This window comes from Mastigoproctus giganteus, chromosome 14 (assembly GCF_048544385.1).
Source record: "Mastigoproctus giganteus isolate SK-2022 chromosome 14, ASM4854438v1, whole genome shotgun sequence".
Lineage (NCBI taxonomy): Eukaryota > Metazoa > Arthropoda > Arachnida > Uropygi > Thelyphonidae > Mastigoproctus > Mastigoproctus giganteus.
The window spans coordinates 120,819,288-120,843,958 of record NC_143588.1 but is presented as its reverse complement, the minus strand read 5'-3'; the positions used below and the strand labels follow the sequence as shown (position 1 = coordinate 120,843,958).

At 36.8% G+C, this 24,671-nt stretch overlaps 1 protein-coding gene across 1 annotated transcript in view; it reads right to left on the bottom strand.

The window, feature by feature from the left end:
* The window catches only part of LOC150075692 (serine/threonine-protein kinase STK11-like), a 131,697-nt gene that overhangs the window by 59,230 nt on the left and 47,796 nt on the right, over positions 1–24,671 (bottom strand). Inside the window, exons 4-5 of the mRNA XM_090389050.1 lie at positions 17,213–17,349; positions 2,842–2,969 (exon numbers count right to left, since the gene is read on the bottom strand). Of these exons, the coding sequence (XP_090245176.1) occupies positions 2,842–2,969; positions 17,213–17,349 (265 nt within the window). The remainder of the gene's footprint in view (positions 1–2,841; positions 2,970–17,212; positions 17,350–24,671) is intronic.

Here is a 24,671-nt window from a genome sequence, read left to right as displayed (position 1 = left end):
AGAATTAGAGGAAAATCTTAATCAGTTATGCACAGCTAGTAAGGATTTTGGACTAAAGATGAATATGGCTAAAACAAAAGTAATGATGAACAAGTATGCCATGGAAAGGGAAATAATGATTGAAGGAGCAGTAATTGAAAAGGTGGAGTCATATACTTATCTGGGACAAGTTATTAGCTGTAATAATGATAAATGACTGGAAGTCAAGAGAAGAATAAATTTTGGATGGATAGCATTCAGGAAATATAGTCACATACTGAAGGGCAATATCCCAGTTTGTCTGAAACGTAAAATAATGAATCAATGTATACTCCCCACCATGACTTATGGAAGTGAAACTTGGGCACTCACCAAAAGCAGATGTGTAGCTGAGAACTACACAGCGAAGAATGGAACGAATTATACTGGGAATCAGACTCTTAGATAAGAAGAGAAACACATGGATTAGGCAGCAAACTCAAGTAAAGGACATTCTTATCAAAACTAAAGAACTAAAATGGTCTTGGGCAGGACACATAGCTCGAAGACATGATGACAGATGGACTAAGAAAATAATGGAATGGTACCCAAGAGGAGCTAGAAGAAAACCTGGAAGACAAAGGCGGAGATGGATAGATGAAATTCATGAGTTTTTGAGTTGTAAATGGATGGCCAGTGCTCAAAACAGAAGAAACTGGAAAGTTGCTGGAGAGGCCTTCATCCTGCAGTGGATTGAAAATGGCTGATGATGATTATACCTGAAATCCTTTTTATATATATATATCTTTGTATCTTCAACTTTAGTTGTTTAAAACTCTTTTCTATAATGATATAATCAATTATATTATTGTTTCTATTATGCTTTCTCAATGTAAACTTGTGGCTATCTTTATCTTAAATACTATGTTACAAGTAAATGGCTTCACCAAATTCTATTAATCTTTTTTACCTATCAGAAATATTAAGTTTACTGTTTTTGCTAAATTTTGCTTAATAAGTGTGGGCAAAAAGTGTAAAGTGCATAAAGGTATTAAAGAACCCTTCTATTTTGCTTTTATGTGAGACTTCAACTAGGCCATATGTGCATTCAAATTTCACCACCCAATTTTCCATTTTAAATTTTGTTAACATAATTCTACCTATCTGTTTACTGGCCACAAAATTAAAATTATTAAAAACAGACAGGTCTTGGTGTCTTTCCCTTCTTTAATTAAAGGTGAATACTATATTTTGATTCACCTATAATTTGTATATCTTTACAAAATACATGAAATTATTTCTTTTCCTCAATCATGTCTGGTATATTTTCAGTATTAAAAATATTCTTATGTAAACCATATAAAATATATTTAATACAGTCTGTCCTCGTATAGCACGATAGTTGCGTTCCTAGAAACCCTCGTGCAATGCAAAATCGTGCAATATAAACAACAGGCCCTATGGGAAAAGTGGGGTTAGGTGCCGACCACCCAAGATTGAACACACATTTGGAACCAAAACATTACCAAACACAATAAATAATCGGGTAATTTTAATCGTTATAAAATACTTACGTATTTTATAACGATTAAAATACGTAATAAAAATAATATTATATTATAATAAAGTATTTTTAGTATTTTTTAATACTAAAAAAGTATTTTTTACTGATAAAATACGTATTTTATTCGTAAAAAATTTATTATATTAAATAAAATAGTCGTAATAAAATACTTACATATTTTATAATACGTAAGTCGTAATAAAATATTGCTAATGCTTTTGCTTCTATCGTAAGCAAACTTGCTTTTTGTTTGATTTTCTATCCAAACAGATGACAGCCGTTCCATCTCTTCCAATTCTTTGTGTCTTAATCTAATGGATTTTAATTACACTTTGAGTTGTTCCCGCTATCAAAGTTGTTTTTATTTTCTCTGCATTCTTTGTAATTCTCCGCGTTGCCTCATTTAGGTCTGTAGCACGTGCAATATCACATGGTCTTTCATTTCGCTCAAAGCGTTTCACAATTTCATATTTTTTCTCTATCGACAGAAGCAGACTGGCCATAAGCCTTACGGGGGAAACCACGGTGGGCCGGAGGCCGGTGTGATTTTGGCCATAAACCGTTGTATGAGGCCACTACAAATTTTCCTGGGTAAGAATTTTTGACCCAGTCCGCCTCTGTTTATCGATATTGCTTCTTTTTTTTTTCTCTCTGAATCTGCAGTGTCTTAGCAAGGACGCTTCCTTTTCACACCTTTTAAGTATTTTACTAATTTTTAGGGAATAAAGCACAATTACAAACGAGGTGGCACGCTTGATACACAGAAACAAAGCTGCGCACGTGTAGCAACTGAATAAACCACACCGTAAAGGCCGAGATACACTATTAACACCTCACATTTTACTAAAGCACATTTCTGGGGGTTACTACCATAAAACAATAAAAACAATTTCCAGTTGCGTTTCTGCTAGTGGAATCTGTTATAAACTGGTAGTAAACTCCATCTAATTGCATTTGCGATTATATCGATAGCTGGAATTGTTGGTTTTTACGTTATTATGGTGAAATGTATTTCCCCTTCACTGATATAAAACACATAAATACATTTTCAGAATCTTCTTCGTTCCTATCGTGTTGCGTTCAGTTGGGGTGATTCCGCATTCGACTGCCATTTCTTGTAAACACAAAGGCGAATCGTGTATAAGCGAATTCGGTTCGTGTTATATAAGATAACGTTCCCCTATTTATAAATCGTGTATGATCGAATTCGTGTAATGCAAACACGTGTTATACGAGGACCGACTGTACTTATATTCAAAATCTATATTTTAAGGCGGAGAGGAAAGGAAAAATAAAATAAAATTTTAAGCTGCTAATACCTTTAAGTAAATCCTGGAGTAAATAATCTAAGTCTTCTGGTATTGTAACTTGTTCATTGGCAATGTTTTCATACACTTTATATATTCTGTCTCCTTCAAATGGATATTTCCCTGTAGTAATATTGTATCTGGACAAATAAATCTTAAAATTAAAATAAAAACCACCTGTTTGCAATTTATAACATAATGATTAAAAAATTATAACATTATAATTGAAATTATATAATTATTATTAATTTCACACCAGAAACATATCACACTCAAAAATACAAGAGAAATACATCTAAGGCAGTGGCTCGTACCTTCATGGTGTCTAAGGCAAAATGGAATTTGGGGGCCCCATCTAAAGTAAAACCTAATACAGAACATTTTAAATTTCATTTTTCAAATTTAACAAAAACAAATTATAGGACATAAGAACTAAATATAAAATTTCCTCAAAATCAGTAAAACCATTTGTGGAAAAAAAAAAAAAAAAAAAAGCAATTTTCAAATTAATCTTCAAGTAAAGTTCATTGATCTTGGCAAGTAAGTTCAGTTTCCAATAAAAATCAATTAAAAAATATTTCCAGCAACGAGTTTTTGAAACAGGGATTTTGGGGCCCCTCCTCTGATCAGGACCCTAGGCACATGTCTTTTTTGCCTATAGGATAACGTGCCACAGATCTAAACTACAGGTTAAAGAAACAATTATAAACATAAAAGAATCTCTTAACAAGAATGTACAACTCAATATCAAGGATTTAAATATAAGCCACCTGAAATCATTTTACACATTCAAAGGCAGCTAAACACTTGGTGTTTGTTGATTTGGTTTTTAGGAGCATTAGCAACTAAGGCCATATTGCTCTGGGATATGCGGTGGTCATTTCCTGACCTTTCCGCATCCTCCGTATTTGGTGGTGACGGGCGCGAACCCTGGTCTAATCAAGAAGCGTGTGCTACGCACTGCTGCTCCTTCCCACCTGGCTACGGAGGCGCCTCTAAACACTTAAGACTGTGTATCTGTGATATAGCACCTAGTATACCGCAAATAATAATAATAAAATCTGTTTACACTCTGTGACAATTCCTCTGTGTCAGAGGAGTTCACAAGACAGAGAAAGAAAGAGATAGAGAGAGAATAAAAGAAAATCAAAAAACAGAATCGTATTTAGCAGCCATATGGGGTTGATCCACAAAATTACTCAAAGTGTATATAGCTATGCATCCTTGTGCTTGACCACTCTGCTACTGAATACTTATATCACTAGGTTTGATGCAATAGTGAAAATTGAAATTGTGATATTTTTTATTTACTTATTTATTCTTTTTTAATGAAAACTCTAAACATGAAAGAAAATTATTACAACTTATGGAACTGTAATTTATGTTTTTTTCTCTCTCAAAAAAAGAGTGTCGCTCCTATGCTTGTCTTTTGTAACACTCAGATTTCTAAATAAGTTCACATATCTTTTTTGGAAATTACCCTTGACAGCTAATCTCTCTTTTAGCATAAGCACATCACAAATATTGCTTCATCTAAACAGTTATTGACACTGTAAAATCTCATATCTGTCCACCACAGAATAATGCAGCACATCTTGAAGTGCCCCAAAAACTTGCTCTCTTCCAAACCAGTCAAAACACACTGTGAGGTCCCCCGAGGCCTACCACAGATTCCAGCTATGATAGGCTAGGGCTTGCTACCAAGGTGTCTAAAAAATCTGATGGAACTGATATTTAGGTCCCATTTGCAAGTCAAATGGACAGAATTTCAACAGAGCCTGGCCATTCCATAACAAACAAATCAATTAACAGTCCCACCAATGTGAAGGTGGGACTGTTAAATAACCCTGGGTATAGCCCTCATATGCAAGATATAAAACATTGAAGATCACGCAAGTGTGAACCAACATAAGCAAGTTAAGGTGTGGTGTCCACATTAGACAGAGGAATGTTGCCCCTCTGTGTCACCAGGCAGTACTAGGTGGCATATACTCTCATCAACTGGTTAGGTTAGATCTTTTCTAGATTATGTTGCTGTTATTGTTGTTATTTGGTTTTTAGGAGCATTAGCAACTAAGGCCATATTGCTCTGGGGATATGCGGTGGTCATTCCCTGCCCTTTCCGCATCCTCCGTATTTGGTGGTCACGGGCTCGAACCCCGGTCTAATCAAGAAGCGTGTGCTACACACTGCTGCTCCTGCCCACCTGGCTACGGAGGCACCTAGATCCTGTTGCAGTAGCATACTGTCCTTAACAATCCTACCAACCTTAGTATCATCTGTAAACTTCGACATTTAGCCCGATATACCTTTATCAATATCATTGATAATTACAGAAAATAGCAATGGGCACAACACGGGCCCCTTCACTAATAACATTAGTCCACGAAGAGCAGTGTCCATTGATTACCACTCTGTCTTTTCCCACTGAACGATCCCTTTATCCATAGCAGCAACTTGCCCTTAATGCCATACTGCTCCAATTTTTACAGCAATCTTTTATGTGCAACAGTATCAAAAGCTTTCCTGAAATCCAGGTGTATATATCAAAATTATTTTTTGCATCCAGTTCCTTTGTGTGACCATATTGTAGTATCCAATCAAATTGGTCAGACAAGATTTCCCCTTAACAAACCGATATAACTGCAGTGTTGTCCAGATGATCCTGCATTGCATCTTTAATCAGTTTTCTGCTATGAAGATTGATGCAAAGTAGCTGTTCAGCTCACCAGTGACATCTGCTGGATTATCTATAATTTCAATATTCCTTCTCTGTGGTTTTGTTACAAATTAAGTTATAATTATTATACAAATCTGAACTGGTCATTACTCTCTAAATGGACCATGCTGTCTTTTTCTATTCTACAAAGCTCACTGAATCCTTTTTCACCCATAATGGCATTCTTCTCATACAGTACCTGCTTAATGGAATGAATGAACTAATGGCTTTGATGATTAATGTTTTGAAAGTACCCCACAATTCAAATTTATTTTTATTCTTATATATTTCACACTCACTGGAGTCCAAGAACATCCTTAGGCAACAGTAAGGAGGACTTTGTTGAAATTAAACTATTGCTCTTACTCTTGACTAGCAAAATCTCATGTTATCATCCACTTCAGGAATCTACTGTCACTTGCTGCCAATGGTTCCTGTACCATCATAATTGCTATATTATTTAGGACACCGATGATGACGAGATCAAGAACATTTCTGACCCTTGTACTTTTCATGATGCGTTCATACAAATAACAATAATCAATCAGATTCAAAAAATGTACCCCACAGGCTAAATAAGCTTTCAGTCCAGAATTTTCAATCAATGAGTGGCAAGCTTAAATCTTGCCACTCATTGATTGAATCTGAAGTCACGTGCCATGGTTTTTTTTTTTTTTTATGCTCTTGTATTTAATCACAGTTATTGTTATGAAATTTTCAAGCACAACTTTATAATACATTACAGAAATCAAATAAAAAAAGTCATTCAGAAAACCAAATATTACTTGTACAAATTACTACTTAAAAAGTGAAGTGACATTATGTCTATCAATGATGATATGCTATGAAACAAAATTTAGAATGTGGAAATAGCTAGAATATTGCAGATTAAGATGGTCATTAAATTAGAAACTCTTGCTACTGATCATCATAACTTAACTCTTACAATTTAATGGTTATAAGCCATTAAATTGTAATATTTCAAAACTGACTTTTCAAAAGTCAGCTGCCAACTTCTGACTATTGAAAAGGGGGATATAAGGTATTTGTGAGCAGGAGGAATACAGTAGTTTTTTTTTGACCAAAACAAGCAAAAAATAATAGGGAAAGTATTTTTAAAGTCAACATTGCAATAGAAATTAAATTTCACTGACAAAATACACATTTTATATTAAAATAGAGAGAGAGAGAGAGAGAGAGAGAGAGAGAGAGAGAGAGACTGGCTTGTTTACCAGTGCAGTATTCTTTTAAACATCTTATAATCTTTTTTTATGAATTCCTGTTTGGATTGTCTGTTAGACATCAGCTGATTATAAATGTTTCAAGAAAGATATCGTATCAGACTATTGAGAGCATTTCCAAAATTGCACCAGAAAGAGGTGTGAATTCATTTTTTTTTAACCTGGCTAATTCTGTCGTGCTTAGTACTGCTATAAGGAATTATTAAAACGTCAAGAATGACTTTGTTTAACTTTATATTTCATGCTTCCTTTGCCCACTTGTCAGTTCCTTGACCAAGGACAACTTTATATCAATTCCTTCTTCTTTCGCAATAGCATCTAGAATGAAGATTGATGCAAAGTAGCTATTCAGCTCACCAGTGACATCTGCTGGATTATCTATAATTTCTGCTATGAAGCAACTTATATTTTTTTACAACTTATCTATTTCTTTACCTTCAATGATATTTGAGAAGCAGTAGAAATTGTGGTTGTTGAATTTTATTTTATTCTATTTATTTATTTTTGCAAAATCAATTAATTTTCTTAGACAATTTGTTTTAAAAAAAAAAACAACCGTACTCTGAATAATGTTATTGGATGACAAACTGGTTGTCCAAACATACAATTAAATTTAAGTTAAAATTAAATACTGAACTTAAAGCTTTCAATAACTCAAGTGGGGAATTTGTTATCTATGAATTCTGTTAGAGCTAACAGAGTTTTGAGTGGCATAAGAAAACATGCTTTGCTCTTTGGAATCTGATTTGACATAACACCAAGTGAGCTAGCTGTCAACCTAAGTCTGCAATTTACAAAATTTATCCATAAAGGCATATAACTTCTGCCATTAGTGTAATAAATATTTGAAGATGTAACACTTCAATGGATTGTATCAGCAGATAAATCACATTAACGGTACAGGTAAACTTTTTTATTTTATTTTTTTAACCATATTAGCATTAGCATTAGTAGCGGCATTTGATGCAAGAAAGCAAGCTTATGCAGCATCAGCCATAAAAAAAAAAAAACCCACTTCCACTTCACCCCTCTGTTCGTTCGAAACATCTGTCCAGCTGAGCCTTAAACTTATTTCGGCTATCAACTTCCACGACAAGAGATGGAAGTCTGTTCCACCAACCAACCACGGGCTGGCTAAAGGCAAATTTCCGCACGTCTATCCTAATTCTGTCTTTCCTCAATTTGAATTTATGCCCTCTCAGGTGATTATTCTGAGCAAGAGGAAGAATCCCATCAGCATTGAGCATGCTCAAACCATTCAAGGCTTTATACACCTCTATCAGATCACCTCGCTGGTGCCTAGTCTCCAGACACTGTAATTTACACAACTTAGCCTTTTTTCGTAAGAGTACCCCTTTGTTCCGTTCACTAATCTTGTTGCCCTTCTCTGTACTCGTTCCAACAGCTCTACATCCTTCTTGAAATTAGGCCTCCAGACCTGTATCCAGTACTCTAGGTGTGGCCTGACCATTGCCTTATACAAGGGAATAATCCTCCTTATCCCTGCTGGAAAAATTCCTGTATATCATTGACAATACTCCATGAGCTACTCTTGCAGCCCGTCTGTACTGCTCAGAGAACTTCATATCTGCCTGCACAACCACCCCCAAGTCCCTTTCATTCTCTACCACTGTCAGTGTAGTACCACAGAGTTGATACGTTGCTCTGGGGTTGCTGTTTCCCATATGTAGTACTTTACATTTGTCAATGTTAAACTTCATTTGCCATCTCTCAGCCCATCTGCTCAACCTTTCCAGATCCTGTTGCAGCAGCATAGTGTCAGTAGTGTCCTTGACAACCCTGCCTACGTTTGTATCGTCTGCAAACTTCGACATTAAGCTTGATATACCATCATCAATATCATTTATAAATACAGAAAACAATAATGGACCCAACACTGAGCCCTGAGGGACTCCACTAATAACATTAGTCCACGACAAGCAGTGTCCATTGATTACCACTCTGTCTTCTCCCCCTCAGCCACCCCTTTATCCACAGCAACAATTTGCCTCCAATGTCACACTGCTCCAATTTGTGCAGCAGTCTTCCATGTGCAACAGTATCAAAGGCCTTTCTAAGATCCAAGTATATAATATCAAAGTTATTCCCTTCATCCAGTTCCTTTGTGACTGCATCATAGTATCCAATCAAATTGGTCAGTCAAGACTTCCCCTTAACAAAACCATGCTGTGTCCGAGCTATAACTGAAGTCTTGTCTAAATGATCCTGCAGTGCTTCTTTAACCAGTGCCTCCATTAATTTTCTTGGAACAGAGGTTAAACTCACAGGTCTATAATTACTTGTATCAGCCTTTGATCTTCCTTTGTGAACTGGGGTCACATTTGCACATCTCCAGTCTGTGGGTACATCCCCCTGAGTCCAAGGAAGCTCTCATAATTATGGCTAAGGGTTTGCTTACTTCCTCTGCTGCCTCCTTTAATATAACTGGATAGATCCCATCCACCCCGGGTGCCTTTCTTGTGTTTATCCTCAACAATTTCTCCTCCACTTTACTCTCAGTTATTACAAGATTCTCTAGCTTACTGCTAGAGTTGAATACACCTCTGGCATTCCCCTCACTAAATAACTCCTCATGTGTGAATGTTGATGCAAAATATTCATTTAGTTTGTTAGCTACCTGAGCAGGATCATCAACAGTTGACCCATCGATATCAAGTGGACCAATCTGATTCATTCCCTTCCTTCTAGAGTTTACATAAGTAAAGAACTCTTTGCTGTTTTTCTTTGCATCCCTTGCTAAAGATTTCTCGTAATCTGCCTTCGCCTGCCTAACCTCCTTTGTAACTTGGTTACAGATCAACTTGTATCTATCATAGGCTTCTGTGTCATGTGTTAATTTGTATGTATCCCATGCATGTTTCTTCTCTGCCACATGCCTCATTAGTTCATCTGACATCCATTTAGGCCTAAACCTTGAACAATATATCTTAGTTGGTATGTAAAGCCTAGTAGCTTCCAAGATAAGTTCTTTGAATGCTTCCCATTTTGCATTTGCTGTTGGTAACATCAGTTGGTCCCACTGTATAGAATTTAAATACTGTCTCAGTCCATCGTAGTCGCCTTTACGGAAGCAATAACCCTTCCCTTTACCCCTAATGGTAGTTACCTCTTTGAGTAAATCCCACTTCAGCACACTGTGATCACTGCCACCTAGTGGTTCATTTATCTGCAGATTCTTAATGCATGAAGAATCACTGCTGATAATCAAATCAAGAGTATTCCTCCCTCTAGTTGCCTCCCGAACATGCTGATGTAGAAAACAATCATCCAATAAATCCACAAAAGCCTTGCTAGTGTGTGAGTGACCAGCCCCAAATTCCAGTCAATATCTGGGAAATTAAAATCTCCCATTATAAGACTCCCTGATTTACTGGCCCACTCTATTTCCCTGTACAGTTTCTTATTATAGTCATCAGAGTCATTAGGCCTATAGCACACTCCTACTCTCAATTTTGATCTCCCAATGCTTATGTCACACCAAACTGACTCGACACTGCACTGTCCAACAATGTCGACTGGCTTCACTTCCTTGGATTTTATGTATTTCTTAACTAACAGCATAACCCCTCCTCCCTTCCTATCCTGTCTATCCTTTCTGTAGACGTTGTACACTCCTCAAATTCCAGTTCTGCATTCCTTATATCTGTGTAACACCACGTCTCTGATATCCCAACAATATCTGCCTTTGATGTTTTGAGCAATACCTCAAATTCATCAAATTTATTTACTAAACTCCTAGCATTGGTGTACACGCAAGTATACACCAATGCACCTATTTCTATTCTTAGCTACCCTAACACAACCCATGTGTTTACTTGGTACCGCAATGACTCCCAGCAGTCTCTGAAATATTCTGCATCTTGTTTTTCAGGCTTCTGCTCATTCCAATAGAAGCAGTGCAAGAATCTCTTTCACCTCTGCCAGTGGCTACTGTTAATCTATTCGTCTTTGTCTCCCCCCCGAGCTAGCAGTTTTCCGACCCACCTAACACTGCCTCGATAGCATCAGCAAATATCCTTGCACCCTTTCTATTTAAGTGTATCCCATCCCTGTAGAAGCAATCTCTCCTGTTAACAAGTACAGTCCAGGCTGAAAAAAATTCTACCCCTTGAGCCTTGCACAATCTTTCCAGGGCTGAATTGATCGACAAGGCTCTCATCATATAACTCCCTCCTATCGTGTCTGGGCAGAATTGCAGACACTTTCAAATTCAACCCTATTTCACAGCTTTTTTTCAACAGTGACCTGTACTTGTTAAGCAATTCTGTCGGTCTCCTACTATTAAAATAACATATTAAAATATTTTATTTTAATATCATACACTTGGATTTCAAGAAAGCTTTTGATACCGTTGCACATGGAAGACTACCATACAAATTGGAGCAGTATGGCATTAAGGGCAAGTGGCTGCTATGGATAAAGGTATAGTTTTGGGTGAAAGAAGACAGAATGGAAATCAATGGACACTGCTCTTCATGGACTATTAGTAGAGTCCCCCAGGGATCCATGTTGGGTCCATTGTTTTCTATATTTATCAATGATACTGATGAAGGTATATCAGGCTTAATGTTCAAGTTTGCAACAGGATCTATAAATTTGAGATTGTAGGCTGAGAGGTGGCAACTGAAGTTTAACATTGACAAATGCAAAGTACTGCATATGGGTAGCAGTAACCTCAGAGTAACGTACTAACTGTGTGTAATACACTCAGGGTAGTGTAGAATAAAGAACTGGGGATAATTGTGCAGTCAGATATGAAGTTTTCTGAGCAGTTCAGACAGGCAGCCAAAGCAGCTCAAGGGGTGTTTTGTCAATGATATACAGGAATTTTGCGAGCAGGGATACAGAGGTTATTTTCCCTTTGTATAAGGCAATGGTCAGGCCACCTTAAGTACTGCATACAGGTTTGCAGGCTTTGTTTTAGGAAAGGAGTTGCTGGAACGAGTACAGAGAAGGACAATGAGACTGGTGAGGGGAACAAAGGGCTGCTCTTATCAAGAATGGCAAGTTCTGCAAACTGCAGCGTTTGGAGACTAGGCACCTGCGAGGTTATCTGGTTGAGGTGAACAAGGCTTTGAATGGTTTGAGCAAGCTCAATGCTGATGGGATTCTTCCTCTTGTTCAGATTGAGCACCTGAGGTGGCATAAATTCAAGTTGAGGAAAGACAGTTGTAGAATAGATTTGCCTTTAGCCAGCAGGTAGTTGATTGCTGAAATAAGCTTGCATCTATTGTTATGGAAGTTGACAGCTTACATAAATTCAAGGCAGAACTAGACAAATGTTTGGAGCGAATTGATGGTGAAATGGGGAATTTTTATTTAATTTTTTTGATATTTGTATTTTGAAATTAAAAAATTGTATTTAAGCAGTTTATTCTGCAGGTTTTCATTTCCAATGCAGTGCATATCTCCAGCCGGGATATCCTCTTTCAATTTAGAAAGCAATAAAGATTAATAAATGAACTCAGTTTATTAAAAATATTAATATAATTAAGTTTTATTTTCATTACACGTTTTCAACTCCTAATTTGCATTGTTGTAGAGTCAAATACAAGCCAAAACACTGCCTTCCCCGTCAATAAATTGTTCAAGGATGCCTTCCTTGTCGATCAAAATTACGAAACACTGATAAGAGAATGATGATGATGTGTTGAGTACGAAAATGGTAAAATTTTGCCATAAGCCTTTTTTTTTTTTTGCATATGATTAGTAGAGGCATATGATGCAAGAAAGTAAGTTTATACAGCATACCTTCAGACATTTGACTCTACAACAATGCAAATTAGGAGTTGAAAACATGTAATGAAAATAAAACTTAATTATATTAATATTTTTAATAAACTGAGTTCATTTATTAATCTTTATTGCTTTCTATATTGAAAGAGGATACCACGGCTAGAGATATGCAGTACATTGGAAACGAAAACCTGCAGAATAAAGTCCTTAAATACAATTTTTTTTAATGCACAACTATAGTTGTATATTAAAAAAATAAACTAGCAGGATTTTTACACTGCTATATATTGAGAAAAATTTTAAATCTGTGATACTACCCTGTAGGTATATCTCGGAAAAAATAAGCTATATCCAACTATTACAACTGGTAAAAGTTAATATTTTTATTTGTTATTTTTTTCAAGTTAAGTTGGAACCATGATGGATCCAACTCTTACTACATGTAGCATCTTTTGTAACAATCATAATAGATTAGTTATTATTACGAATTATTCATATATATCATAAACCACTCTTATACCACGTGGAGTTACTAATATATTTTTTTTAAGCATTAGCCTAAACTAATATACATTGGGTAACCTTTCAGGTATCTTGCTGATACCCATCAGACCGTGCTGTCTGCTGACCAAATCCTCTTTCTGGGTTCACAGATCTGAAAACGATTAGTTATTAATTAAAAATAAACAATGTCACAAAAGGTTTACCTCATTTAATAATGGACTCACCTTATTTCTGCCATTATGTAATGCTACTTTTTCTAGCAGCGATACAGTAGAACCTTACTAATTTGGGGAAGGGAGGTGAGAATTATAGAATATAATTATAGGTAAATATTTTCAAATTACAGTTTATAATAATGAGCAATTTTAGCCAGCAGCAGCATATATTAATGTAGATGATATTAGAATACAAACATGTTGGGAAAAAAAAAAAAAAAATTATGAAAATGTTTATACTTAAAAAACAAAATGGAAAACAATGAGTTAAAATAAATGGAACATCAATAATATTTCTAATTTCTTTAATAAATACCACCAAGTACTGCTGCATTTTTTTTTGTTGTTTTTTTTTTTAAATTAGATACATACTGCTTTTTCACAACATAATTCTTCCTTTCTTTCAGAGTGTAAAAATATTTTTCGAATTTGTTAGAATTAGCAAATTTAATAAGAGTATTACGGCAACGTTTGTCCATGTAATTGGCATGGACAATCGTATTTAGCAATTTATTCTTTTTCTTAACTTGCCTCTTCTACAGATTTTTTCCCTTGATATGCTGATGCCATTTCATTTTATTCTGGCTATGTTCTTACTTCACCCAAATGAATATCCTTTTAGCCACTGTTGTGCAACAAATTTTTACACTTTTTCATTTAACCCATCTAGACATTTTAGATATTAATAGTTTTTCCATGCACTTGCCTGTACCTGTTTTTTTTTTTTTTTTGTTAGTTGTTGGCACATCAGCTTCTGTGGCCATGATGCACCTCCCAAAGATTTTTTGCATTTTTACTCTGATCCAAGCCCGAAGCGGGATTCAAACCCACGACCTTCGGGTTGCCAGGCAGGCACTTTACCCACCTGGCTAGTCCGGTCGGCTCACTGTACTTTGCTTTACGTCATTCCAACTCGCACAGTAATTGTAAATAACACTTTTTAGGTTATTATTTTTTAAAATTAACCACTGCCTTTTCCCCTTTCATCAGAATTATCAAAAATAAGTGAAACACTGATATCATTTCCTTAAATATAAAATGTTTACAGTTGACTATGGCTCCCTGATCCATATATCGTATGAAGGCTATGGTACTGAGAAGCAAGGAAAGGCACTTAACCCATTTGCCTCCACCTAGATTTAAGAGAGTGCATTCAATGTGCCATAATTTTTGGAATGTTAAGAAACGAGAAAATTCCAAAATCCTCAACTAATAGTTGAAGAGTAAAAGTCTGGAATTCACAGCTAAAAGCAGCTTATCAAGCTGTAAATCAGAACAAATCTCAATTTTTTCGAAAGTTTATCACATGTACATAAAATAACCTCAACAAATAAAAATTTGTACCAAACTATAAATAAAAATTAAGTACTGCACTGCTACTAATAGCCCAGAGTTCAATCAGTGTGCCAACAGAATTGAGCAGTTAATTTCACGTGCCTTCACTTTCATATCATTCATATACTGACTACTAAAGAATGTCTGCCTATATGTTACAGCACAAGTATTCAAAAAAACACTTGGATGCTTTTTGAATACTTACATGCACCAGAAACAGTGAATGTGTTGATATTACCATCAGATGGGAAGAATGTGCAGGATCATTATCTAACAAAATGTTTTAACATTTTCATTTGCATTAAATTTTTCCCTTTCAATGATTTTACTTTCTTTTACAGAGTGAATTGAGAACTAATTCTGAAAGAATTTTGGAATTGTATCATTAAATTTTTGTTTAGGCAAATGCTGTTCTGCATAAATAAAATATATACAGTCAGTCCTCGTATAGCACGATAGTTGTGTTCCTAGAAATCCTCGTGCAATACAAATAACAGGCCCTATGGGAAAAATAGGGTTAGGTGCTGACCATCCAAGATTGAACACACATTTGTAACCAAAACATTACCAAACACAATAAATACGTATTTTATTATGACTATTACGTAATAAAATATTTCTAATGCTTTTGCTTCTATCGTAAGCAAACTTGTTCTTTGTTTGATCTTCTATCCAAACAGATGACAGCCATTCCATCTCTTCCAATTCTTTGTGTCTTAATCTAATGGATTTTGTTACACTTTGAGTTGTGCCTGCTATGAAAGTTGATTTTATTTTCTCTGCATTATTTCTAATTCTGGCGTTGCCTCATTTAGGCCTGTAGCACGTGCAATATCACATGGTCTTTCATTTTGCTCAAAGTGTTTCACAATATCATATTTTTTCTCTATCGACAGAGGCGGACTGGTCATAAGCCTTACCGGGGAAACCCCCATGGGCCGAAGGCCAGAAGACGATGGAGGCCGGTGTGATTTTGGCCATAAACGCTAGTATGAGGCCGCTACAAATTTTTCCCAGTAAGAATTTTTGACCCAGTGCACCTCTACCTCTGTCTATCGATATTGCTTTTCTTTTTCTCTTTGAATCCGTAGTGTCTTCACCAGAACTCTTCCTTTTCACACCTTTTAAGTATTTTACTCATTTTTAGGGAATAAAGCACAATTACAAAATGAGGAGGCATGCTTGACACACAAACAAAGCTGCACGTGTGTAGCAGCTGAATAAACAACACTGTAAAGGCAGAAACACTATTAACACTTCACTAGCTCACATTTTACTAAAGCACATTTCTGGGGGTTACTACCATAAAACAATTTCCAGTTGTGTTCTTGCTAGTGGAATCTGTTATAAACAGGTAGTAAACTCGATCTAATTGCATTTGCGATAATACAGATAGCTGGAATTGTGTGGGTTTTTACATTATTATGGTGAAATGTGTTTCCCCTTCACTGATATAAAAAAACAAATACATTTTCAGAATCTTCTCTTCATTCCTATCGTGTTGCATTCAGTTGGGGTGATTCCGCGTTTGACTGCCATTTCTTGTAAACACAAAGGTGAATCGTGCATAAGCGAATTCGGTTTGTGTTATGTACGATATCGTTCCCCTATTTATAAATCGTGTATGATCGAATTCATGTAATGTAAACACGTGTTATACGAGGACTGACTGTACATAAAAAATAAAGCAATCCAAATTAGCAAGATTTTATTGTAACTTTTTATAACTTAATTTTTAACACTTTTGCTGCTGGTGCTACCAGCACTGATCAATGTAACAGTATCAATTCTGCTATAGTTGAGAATTTTTTTTTTCTGTCACTTTCTGTTAACATTCTTTGTTTACAAGAAAATGGATGCTGCAAACTTTTGACATCAAAAACTAAGATGTTTGCAAAAAATGAAACTTGATAAAGAAGAAATTGAAGGTTTACACAGTATGTGGCATAAAGTGCTTCTAAAACATCTGTGGTGAAGGACCAATTTCTTTTATTTCCAATCCATCGTGGACCAGTACTTTTGTGAAATATAAATTGGTATACGGGACAACAAGAGATTCTCTTGTATTAGCAATAGAAAGAATTTCTAGTCTGCCAAAAATAGTGGCCTCAATTCATTAAAAACTCAATTTTATTGCTATCATTAGGGTTGAACTGAACCAGAAAGTGCTGAGAAAAATCTTAGAGGCCCTCAGTCTCCTCTACAGCATCACTAAAGTCATTAATGCACTCACAGATCCAAACTAAACACTTATTTTCTGTGGGGATTAAAAGAGCCATAAATTTCTTGTTACTCTTCAACATCAAACTGGAAAGGGATGATACAGAGGACAATCACTGAAAGCTTGCTAATGTCACTGATACATTTACTCACAGATTGAAATAAAAATACTTCTATATTTTCGGGGAAATTTTTCTTTCCATTTAAGCACTGTGACTAATTCTATGACACTTCCTCAAGCCCACAATATAGCATTACCATCAGCATCCTAAGCATGATACATAGTACATTCAGTAGTGAAAATGTTAACCAAACTTTTTTGTATTCTTGGACTAATAACACTACTTTCAGTATCCAAGAAAACTTAATGATGGTCAAATCCTTATACTTACAATGTTACTCCTGAAGACCATACATCTAGCTTAAAACCAGAAAAATTTTCATCACCCATAGCAACTTCTGGTGGCTGAATTGCTGCAGTTCCTTGACTAGTGTGGCATGTATCATCATTAGTAAACCTATCTAATGCCTAAAAATAAAAACATTAAAATTTATGTAAATTAGCAGTTTATAAATGAAAGTTCTGCAAGTGGAAAAGAATAATAATAACAACAAAATATAGTAGAGCAGAACCACAAAATGCCACTTGAAAACTGCCAGAGAGAGAGAGAGAGAGAGAGAGAGAGAGAGAGGAACTTTCAACTGAGTAGATTTTTAGCTTTAATCACCATAAATTTAAAATGAATACACAAATAATAATAATGTGACTGCAGGGCAAGAAGATCCACCTTAGCTTTTAATAGGAAAGACAAGCTATATATAGAAAGTAAAATGGTTGTAATAATTTTTTAATAAACTCAGGAAATGGCATGACTTTAGTTAAAAATTATCATCTGATTTTGTTCTCAGAGACAATTTCAGTCATCAATTCAAATTATCAACACCATCCAATAATCAACCAGTGGATCACTGCCCAGCTGCTCACACAGAGTCAAATGTTCTGTCCCTGTTTCTGTACTGCGTTATGTAATGTATTTACCACAATTTTAAAGTATACAATTAGACACACATTGACACAGTCTTGAAAACCCACACATTTAAATTCAAATGTTTTTATCGCAGGTTCACGTATTTGTTTTTTCTCTCCTCTCTGTCTTCATCTTGATGAAGTGTCAAGATAGTCGGGGATTACATCGACTACTTTGGTCCTAGTATTCCCATTCCATTGATATAACATACGATCTTTATTGTGTGTTATGACACCGTAACAAAAAGAGATCTTAATGTACACTTTATAACATTGAAATTTTATATTAAGTTTGCTTCTTTTTTTTCTCTTTACACCAAAACCCACTATCATCATCAGCCAATTTCAATCCACCGCATAAACTTAATTCTCCAGCAACTTTCTAGATCTTTCTATTTTGTGCAATGGCCATCCATCCATTTACTACGCACAAACTCATGAATTTCATCTGTTCATCTCAGTCATTGTCTTCCAAGTTTTCTTCTAGCTCCTCTTGGGTACCATTCTGTTATTCTCTTAGTCCATCTGTCATCATGTCTTCGAGCTATGTGTCCTGCCCAAGATCATTTTAGTTCTTTAGTTTTGATAAAGTTAAGAAAAGTAATGTCCTTTACTTGAATTGCTAGCTAATCCATGTGTTTCTCTTCTTATCTAACAGTCTGATTCCCAATATAATTCGTTCCATTCTTTGCTGTGTAGTTCTCAGCTTCTCTTCAATTCTTTTGGTGAGTGCCCAAGTTTCACTTCCATAAGTCATGGTGGGGGGTATACATTGGTTAATTATTTTACATTTAAGACAAATTGGGATATTGCTCCTCAGTATGTGACTATATTTCCTGAATGCTATCCATCCAAAATTTATTCTTCTCTTGACTTCCAGCCATTTATCATTATTACAGCTGATGACTTCTCCCAGATAAGTATATGACTCCACCTTTTCAATTACTGCTCCTTTAATCATTTTATCCCTTTCTATTGCATACTTGTTCATCATTACTTTTGTTTTAGCCATATTCATCTTTAGTCCAAAATCCTTACTAACTCTGCATAACTGATTAAAATTTTCCTCTAATTCTTTGGGATCGTGGCTTATGGCCACAATGTCATCTGCAAAACGTAAATGGCTTAGGTACTCTCCATTCACATTGACTCCTTTCTGCGACCAGTCTAATCTTCTGAAAGCTTCCTCAAGGGAAGCAGTAAACAACTTCGGAGATATTGTCTCCTTGTTGAACTGCTTTCTCAATTTTAAATTTGCTACTGTCTTTGTTGTCTTTGTCTAGTCTAATAAAGGAGGTAGCATTCTCATATATTTTCTTCAAAATCATAATATATTGGGTACCTATGCCTTATCTTTCCAGTGTCCGAAACATTATCTTATGCTGTATGGAGTCAAATGCCTTTTCGTAATCCACAAATCCCAGGCATAATGGTGTTTTATATTCATTTGCTTTCTCCATTAGCTGATTAGCTGATATTACGTGAAGGTGATCCATAGTTGAGAATCCTGTCTTAAAATTGTTTTATAAAGCAATGGTCAGGCCGCACCTTGAGTACTGTATACAGGTCTGGAGGCCTCATTTCAAGAAGGATGTAGAGCTGCTGGAACGAGTACAGAGAAGGGCAACAAGGTTAGTGAACGGAACGAAGGGTTGCTCTTATGAAGAAAGGCTTAAGTTTTGCAAATTACAGTGTCTGGAAACTAGGCACTGGCGAGGTGATCTGATAGAGGTGTACAAAGCCTTGAATGGTTTGAGCATGCTCAATGCTGATGGGATACTGTCTCTTGCTCAGAATAATCACCTGAGGGCATAAATTCAAATTAAGGAAAGACAGATGTAGGATAGATGTGTGGAAATTTGCCTTTAGCCAGCGGGTAGTTTGTTGGTGGAACAGACTTCCATCCCTTGTTGTGGAAGTTGATAGCTTAAATAAATTTAAGGCTCAGCAGGACAGGTATTTCGAACGAAAAAAGGGTGTTTTTTTTTTTTTTTTTTTTGGCTGATGATGCATAAGCTTGCTTTCTTGCATCATATGCTTCTACTAATGCTAATGCTAAAGCCAGCTTGCTCTTTCAATTTATTCTCATGAAGTATTCTTTCTAAAAGCCATCACAGAATTAAATTATAATACGTCATTCCTAGGGCATCAGACATTTTTTCCAAAATTTAAGTGGCAACTGGTGTAAATTAAATGGTTTCAATAATTTATTACAATATTTTGATATTGTAAGGTGAATTTTGCTATTTATGTTTTCCTGATTCTCAAGTGATAGTAGATATTCGAGAAATTGAAGCTGTTTGTGCAGGACAAGATTTCTTAAACTAGAAAGTGGAATGCAATGTGCTATCACCAGCAAAATAACGGATAAAATTTCCGGTCAATGGAAGAAGGTCATTAATATACAAGAGGAAAAGAGTGAGAGAAAGCACTGAACCTTGGGGATCATCAACATCAGTGGAGAAGTTAGAAGACAGAGAGCCATCTATCATCACCCACAGTGAGTGGTCAGGAAGAAAACTGGATACCCAATTACAAAAACAGGTTGGCAAACCATAAGATGAAAGCTTATTTAGAAGAGCTTTATGCCAAACATGATCAAAAGCCTTTGAAATGTCAAGAGCAACTGCTCAAGTTTTACCAAACTTTTCCATTGAATTTGTCCATCAGTGGCCAAATTCCATTGAATAAGCCAGTACATAAGCCAGAATATCACCAGTGGATCAACACTGACAGAATCCATACTGGCGATCATTGATAAGATGGAAGTTTTCTAGATAGTTTTAAGAAATGGTAGTTAATTGATTTCTCCATTACTTAAGAAAGACTAGAAGTAATTGCCAGGGGGACAGAAGAGATCTGTCACCCTTTTTAAGAACTGGCTGGATATGAGCTAATTTCCAAGAAGAAGGCAAAACACCTCTGGAATAAGAAATGAAAAAAGGCGACAGAGAACAGGAGTAAGTTCAGGAGCACAGGTTTTGAGGGCAAGTGGAAAAACAACATCATGACCTGGAGCTTTCTTAGCATCAAAATTCGTGAAATCCTTCTGACATCCTTTTGACGGAAGACGGCAGGAGACATTCAATGGAGTGTACTGGGAATGGTGAAAGGTGATTTGCCAAGATCATCAATACATGAGTGGAAAAAAAAAAAATAGGATGCTGGGGGTCAACTTTATCTTTGACTGAAGTGGCAACAGGACCATCTGGTTTTCATAGATGTGGGAATAGAGATGGTCAAAACTTGCGGCTGATAGCATTGGCTAGAGACCAGAATGCTCAGCTGCCATTTGGACAAGAAGCAAGTTTTCTAATCTTAGCTTGTTTGAAATCTAGTTTGGACTAATTAATAACTGCTTTACAATTGTTGCGAGCTTTGGTATAAGCAGAAAATGAACCTGGAGATATGGCTCTTTTATTGGAAAAACCAAGGTTTAGCTCTTTTATTGGAAAAACCAATTTTAGCCTTAGCTCTTTTATTGGAAAAACCAAGGTTTAGATAAAGAACAAGATTTTAAAGTGGAATGTGGAATAAAGGATTCCATCCCTACAAGAATAATTTCACTGTCACAATCTGAGCAGATGTTGACATAAGATTTGAAACAGTAATCCAACCAAGGAAAAGACTAAATATTGCAGATCATCCCATTTTGCATTCTTGTAATGACAAACAACACAATCATATCTCCCCCGGACAAAGCAGTCATCACTGATCGGGCGCATAGATTTTGGGACCACAAGTGGCTCGAGAGCCTACGAATTAGTTCTATTGGAAATAATATAAATAGAGACAGGGGTACACACATTCATCCCCTCTTTGAGACGGTAATCCTTGGAGGGGATGAACGTTTTCGCCTGGAACGCTCCCAAGCCGCTTCCAACATGTACGGGAACAGTACACGTTTAAGTGAGGTGCACCATGAACCTGCTGGTATATAATGAGGCACCGCAGAATAGAAGTGCACTGTTGAGAAAGAAGGCAGAAACCTTTGAAAGCTTCAGTTATTTTAGCGCTTTTAATCTGGTATATTTTATTGCATTTTAATTCAGTATTTTATTATCATTTTATTTGTACATTCACTGTAAACTACATTTGTTTTATACTATCTTAATTCAGTATTTTATTATCAGTAACATTTTATTTGAATAATCACATTTATTTTGTTTGATCTACTGTAAATTTATTGTAAATTTAAATATAAAGCTTTTTAAGATTTTGGTTTTCGTTTTTACTTCAATGGTTGGTGAGAAACGCTAAAAATCATAGTACAAACAACACAAGGTTGAGAATTGCCAAAAGAGAAAGGTCCCACTGAAGAAGAGACCATCACCAAGCTGTGATCTGTTTGTTATTTTGGTTTTTAGGAGCATTAGCAACTAAGGCCATATTGCTCCGAGAATATGCGGTGGTCATTCCGACCTTTCCGCACCCTCCGTATTTGGCGGTCACGGGCTCGAACCCCGATCTAATCAAGAAGCGTGTGCTACGCACTGCTGCTCCTGCCCACCTGGCTATGGAAGCTTGATCTTTTTCTCATAAACAACACTTCTAAGTAAACTGTTGACTCACGTCGACAGTGTACTTAGAAGTGTTGTTTATGAGAAAAAGATCAAGGGTTTTGGCTGTGTGCTTAGGATTGTCTAGTATTCTGTTAGGGAAAGAACAATATGTTCGAGGTCGTTAGTAATTGCAAAAGCCTCAGTATCTCAATCAGCTGGTCACTGTGACTAGAAAATGGAAGCTGGAGTTGTGAACATTAACTAGTGAAAGTTGGACTAGAGGAAGTCAAATTTCAAGGAGAGGAAGCCAAAGAGTTCCAAGTGATTAGTGGAGTTGGGAGAATGATAGAGGCAACAGATGAATTGGACAGAATGTGGTAAAGAGATTTTAAGTCAGAGAAGATCAAAAAGAGATTCCAAATTACCAAGTCTCTGACAGGGAACATCTGAACGAACATATGCACAAGTACTACTGTTGAAGTAAAAGGAATCATACAGCAAATAATTTGGACAACTGAGATGAGCAGTGGTTGAATTAACTGGTAACTGGGATTCTGTGAGAAAAAGTACATGGGGTTTGGCAGAGACTATAAATGGAAATCATTGAGATTAGAACTGGGACCACATATATTGTGAATTAAATGAGGAAGTGTTTGGGAGGCTTCGATCTTTTTGCAGATAAGTTTGCTCTATTAATTTGACAATTCATGACGTATTCAGTAAGAACAGATGGGGAGTACATGCTGTATGAAATAATGAAATTTTTGTATATGGTACATATGGTAAGAATATATTCAGCTCCTTGGCATAACGTGGCCTCAACGATGTTCCCTGTATACACACTATCTGGACTTAACGAAACAGGCCTACGCGCTCTGGATTCATTGAGGAATTTATTGTAGCTTAAACACAGAGCGTACAGATAAAGCAGAAATATATGAGCTTTCGGCTATATGGTAGCCTTCGTCAGAATTAAAATACATGAATGGCAGTTGGAATGAAGATGTGCACTGCCAGGTGCGTGAGACGCGAGGTTTAATTGTTTGTTGGCGTCTGTGGCTGTGACGCATGATGACGTGGCCAGCGCTTGTCCAATGACAGAACTACTGACTCTGTGATCGGGTTGAGTTGGTAACCACTGTTCCTGTTTAAGGATTTATCCGAAGATTTTATATTTAATGATTCCAACCAGGTACGCTTTAGGTAATGGTGGGATCTGTCTACCACCACGACATCGCGGTGTGGGTCGATGTCGTGGTGGGTTGTCCAGACATGTTCGGCGATAGCTGAGTGTTCTATATCCGCTAAACGGATCGCTCTTTTGTGCTCCGAGAGACGTTTCTCGAGTCGACGTCCAGTCTCTCCGAAGTAGCAGCTAGTGCAGTCACGGCAAGAGATGCGGTAGACTAAACCGCTCTGCAGAAGGGTGGGGACAGGTGTTTTCACGTTGGAAATGAAAGAACGCAGTTTCCTGCCTGGGAGCTGGATGCACTTTATTCCGTGCGTTCTCAGGATTCTGCCGATCTGTTGTGACAGGTTGGGGTAGTATGGGATGAATGCCCTTGTGGATGGCTCGTCACTGTTGGTGTTGTAGCTGGTCGTCACGATGTCACGTGTCTGTAGATCACACCTGTCGAGGACGTCAATGGGGTAGCCACACCTCGTAAGGTCTACTTTGACCCTAGTGACCTCTTTGCGTCTTTCATCAGCGGAGCTGGAGTGTGTCCAGGCGCGAGTAAGCAAGGTTCGGGCCGTGGAGAGGAGGTGGCCTCGCGCGTGTGCTGACCGGAAGTTGGTAAACTGGCCAGCACACATGGGCTTACGATAAACTGTAGTCCTCAGGTATGTGCCTTCACGTCGGACAAGTGTGTCTAAGTATGGTAAAGAGTTGTTCGACTCCAGCTCAATCGTGAATTTTATGAAGGGCGATAGTGAGTTGAGGTATGATAGAAGTCGCTGACCTGAGTCTCTAGGGATGACCACGAACACATCGTCAACATAGCGACACCAAAAGGCGATGTGATCAGGTGCGTGTGCAAACGCACGTCCCTCTAACTCCTCCATCACGATGTTTGCTGTGACTGAGCTGACCGGGGAACCCATGGCCGTGCCATGTATCTGCTGGTAGACTGAGTCATTAAATATGATCGCACCCCCTGTTAAGCACAGTCTGAGGGCGGTGGAAATGTCATCGGGTGTGAGACCAGTTCTTTCGTTGAGGGTTCTATCATTGTCCAAGAGTTGTTTTGCACAAGAAATGGCAAGTTCCACAGGGATGGAGGTAAAGAGCGATATGACGTCGAACGATGCCATAACTTGATT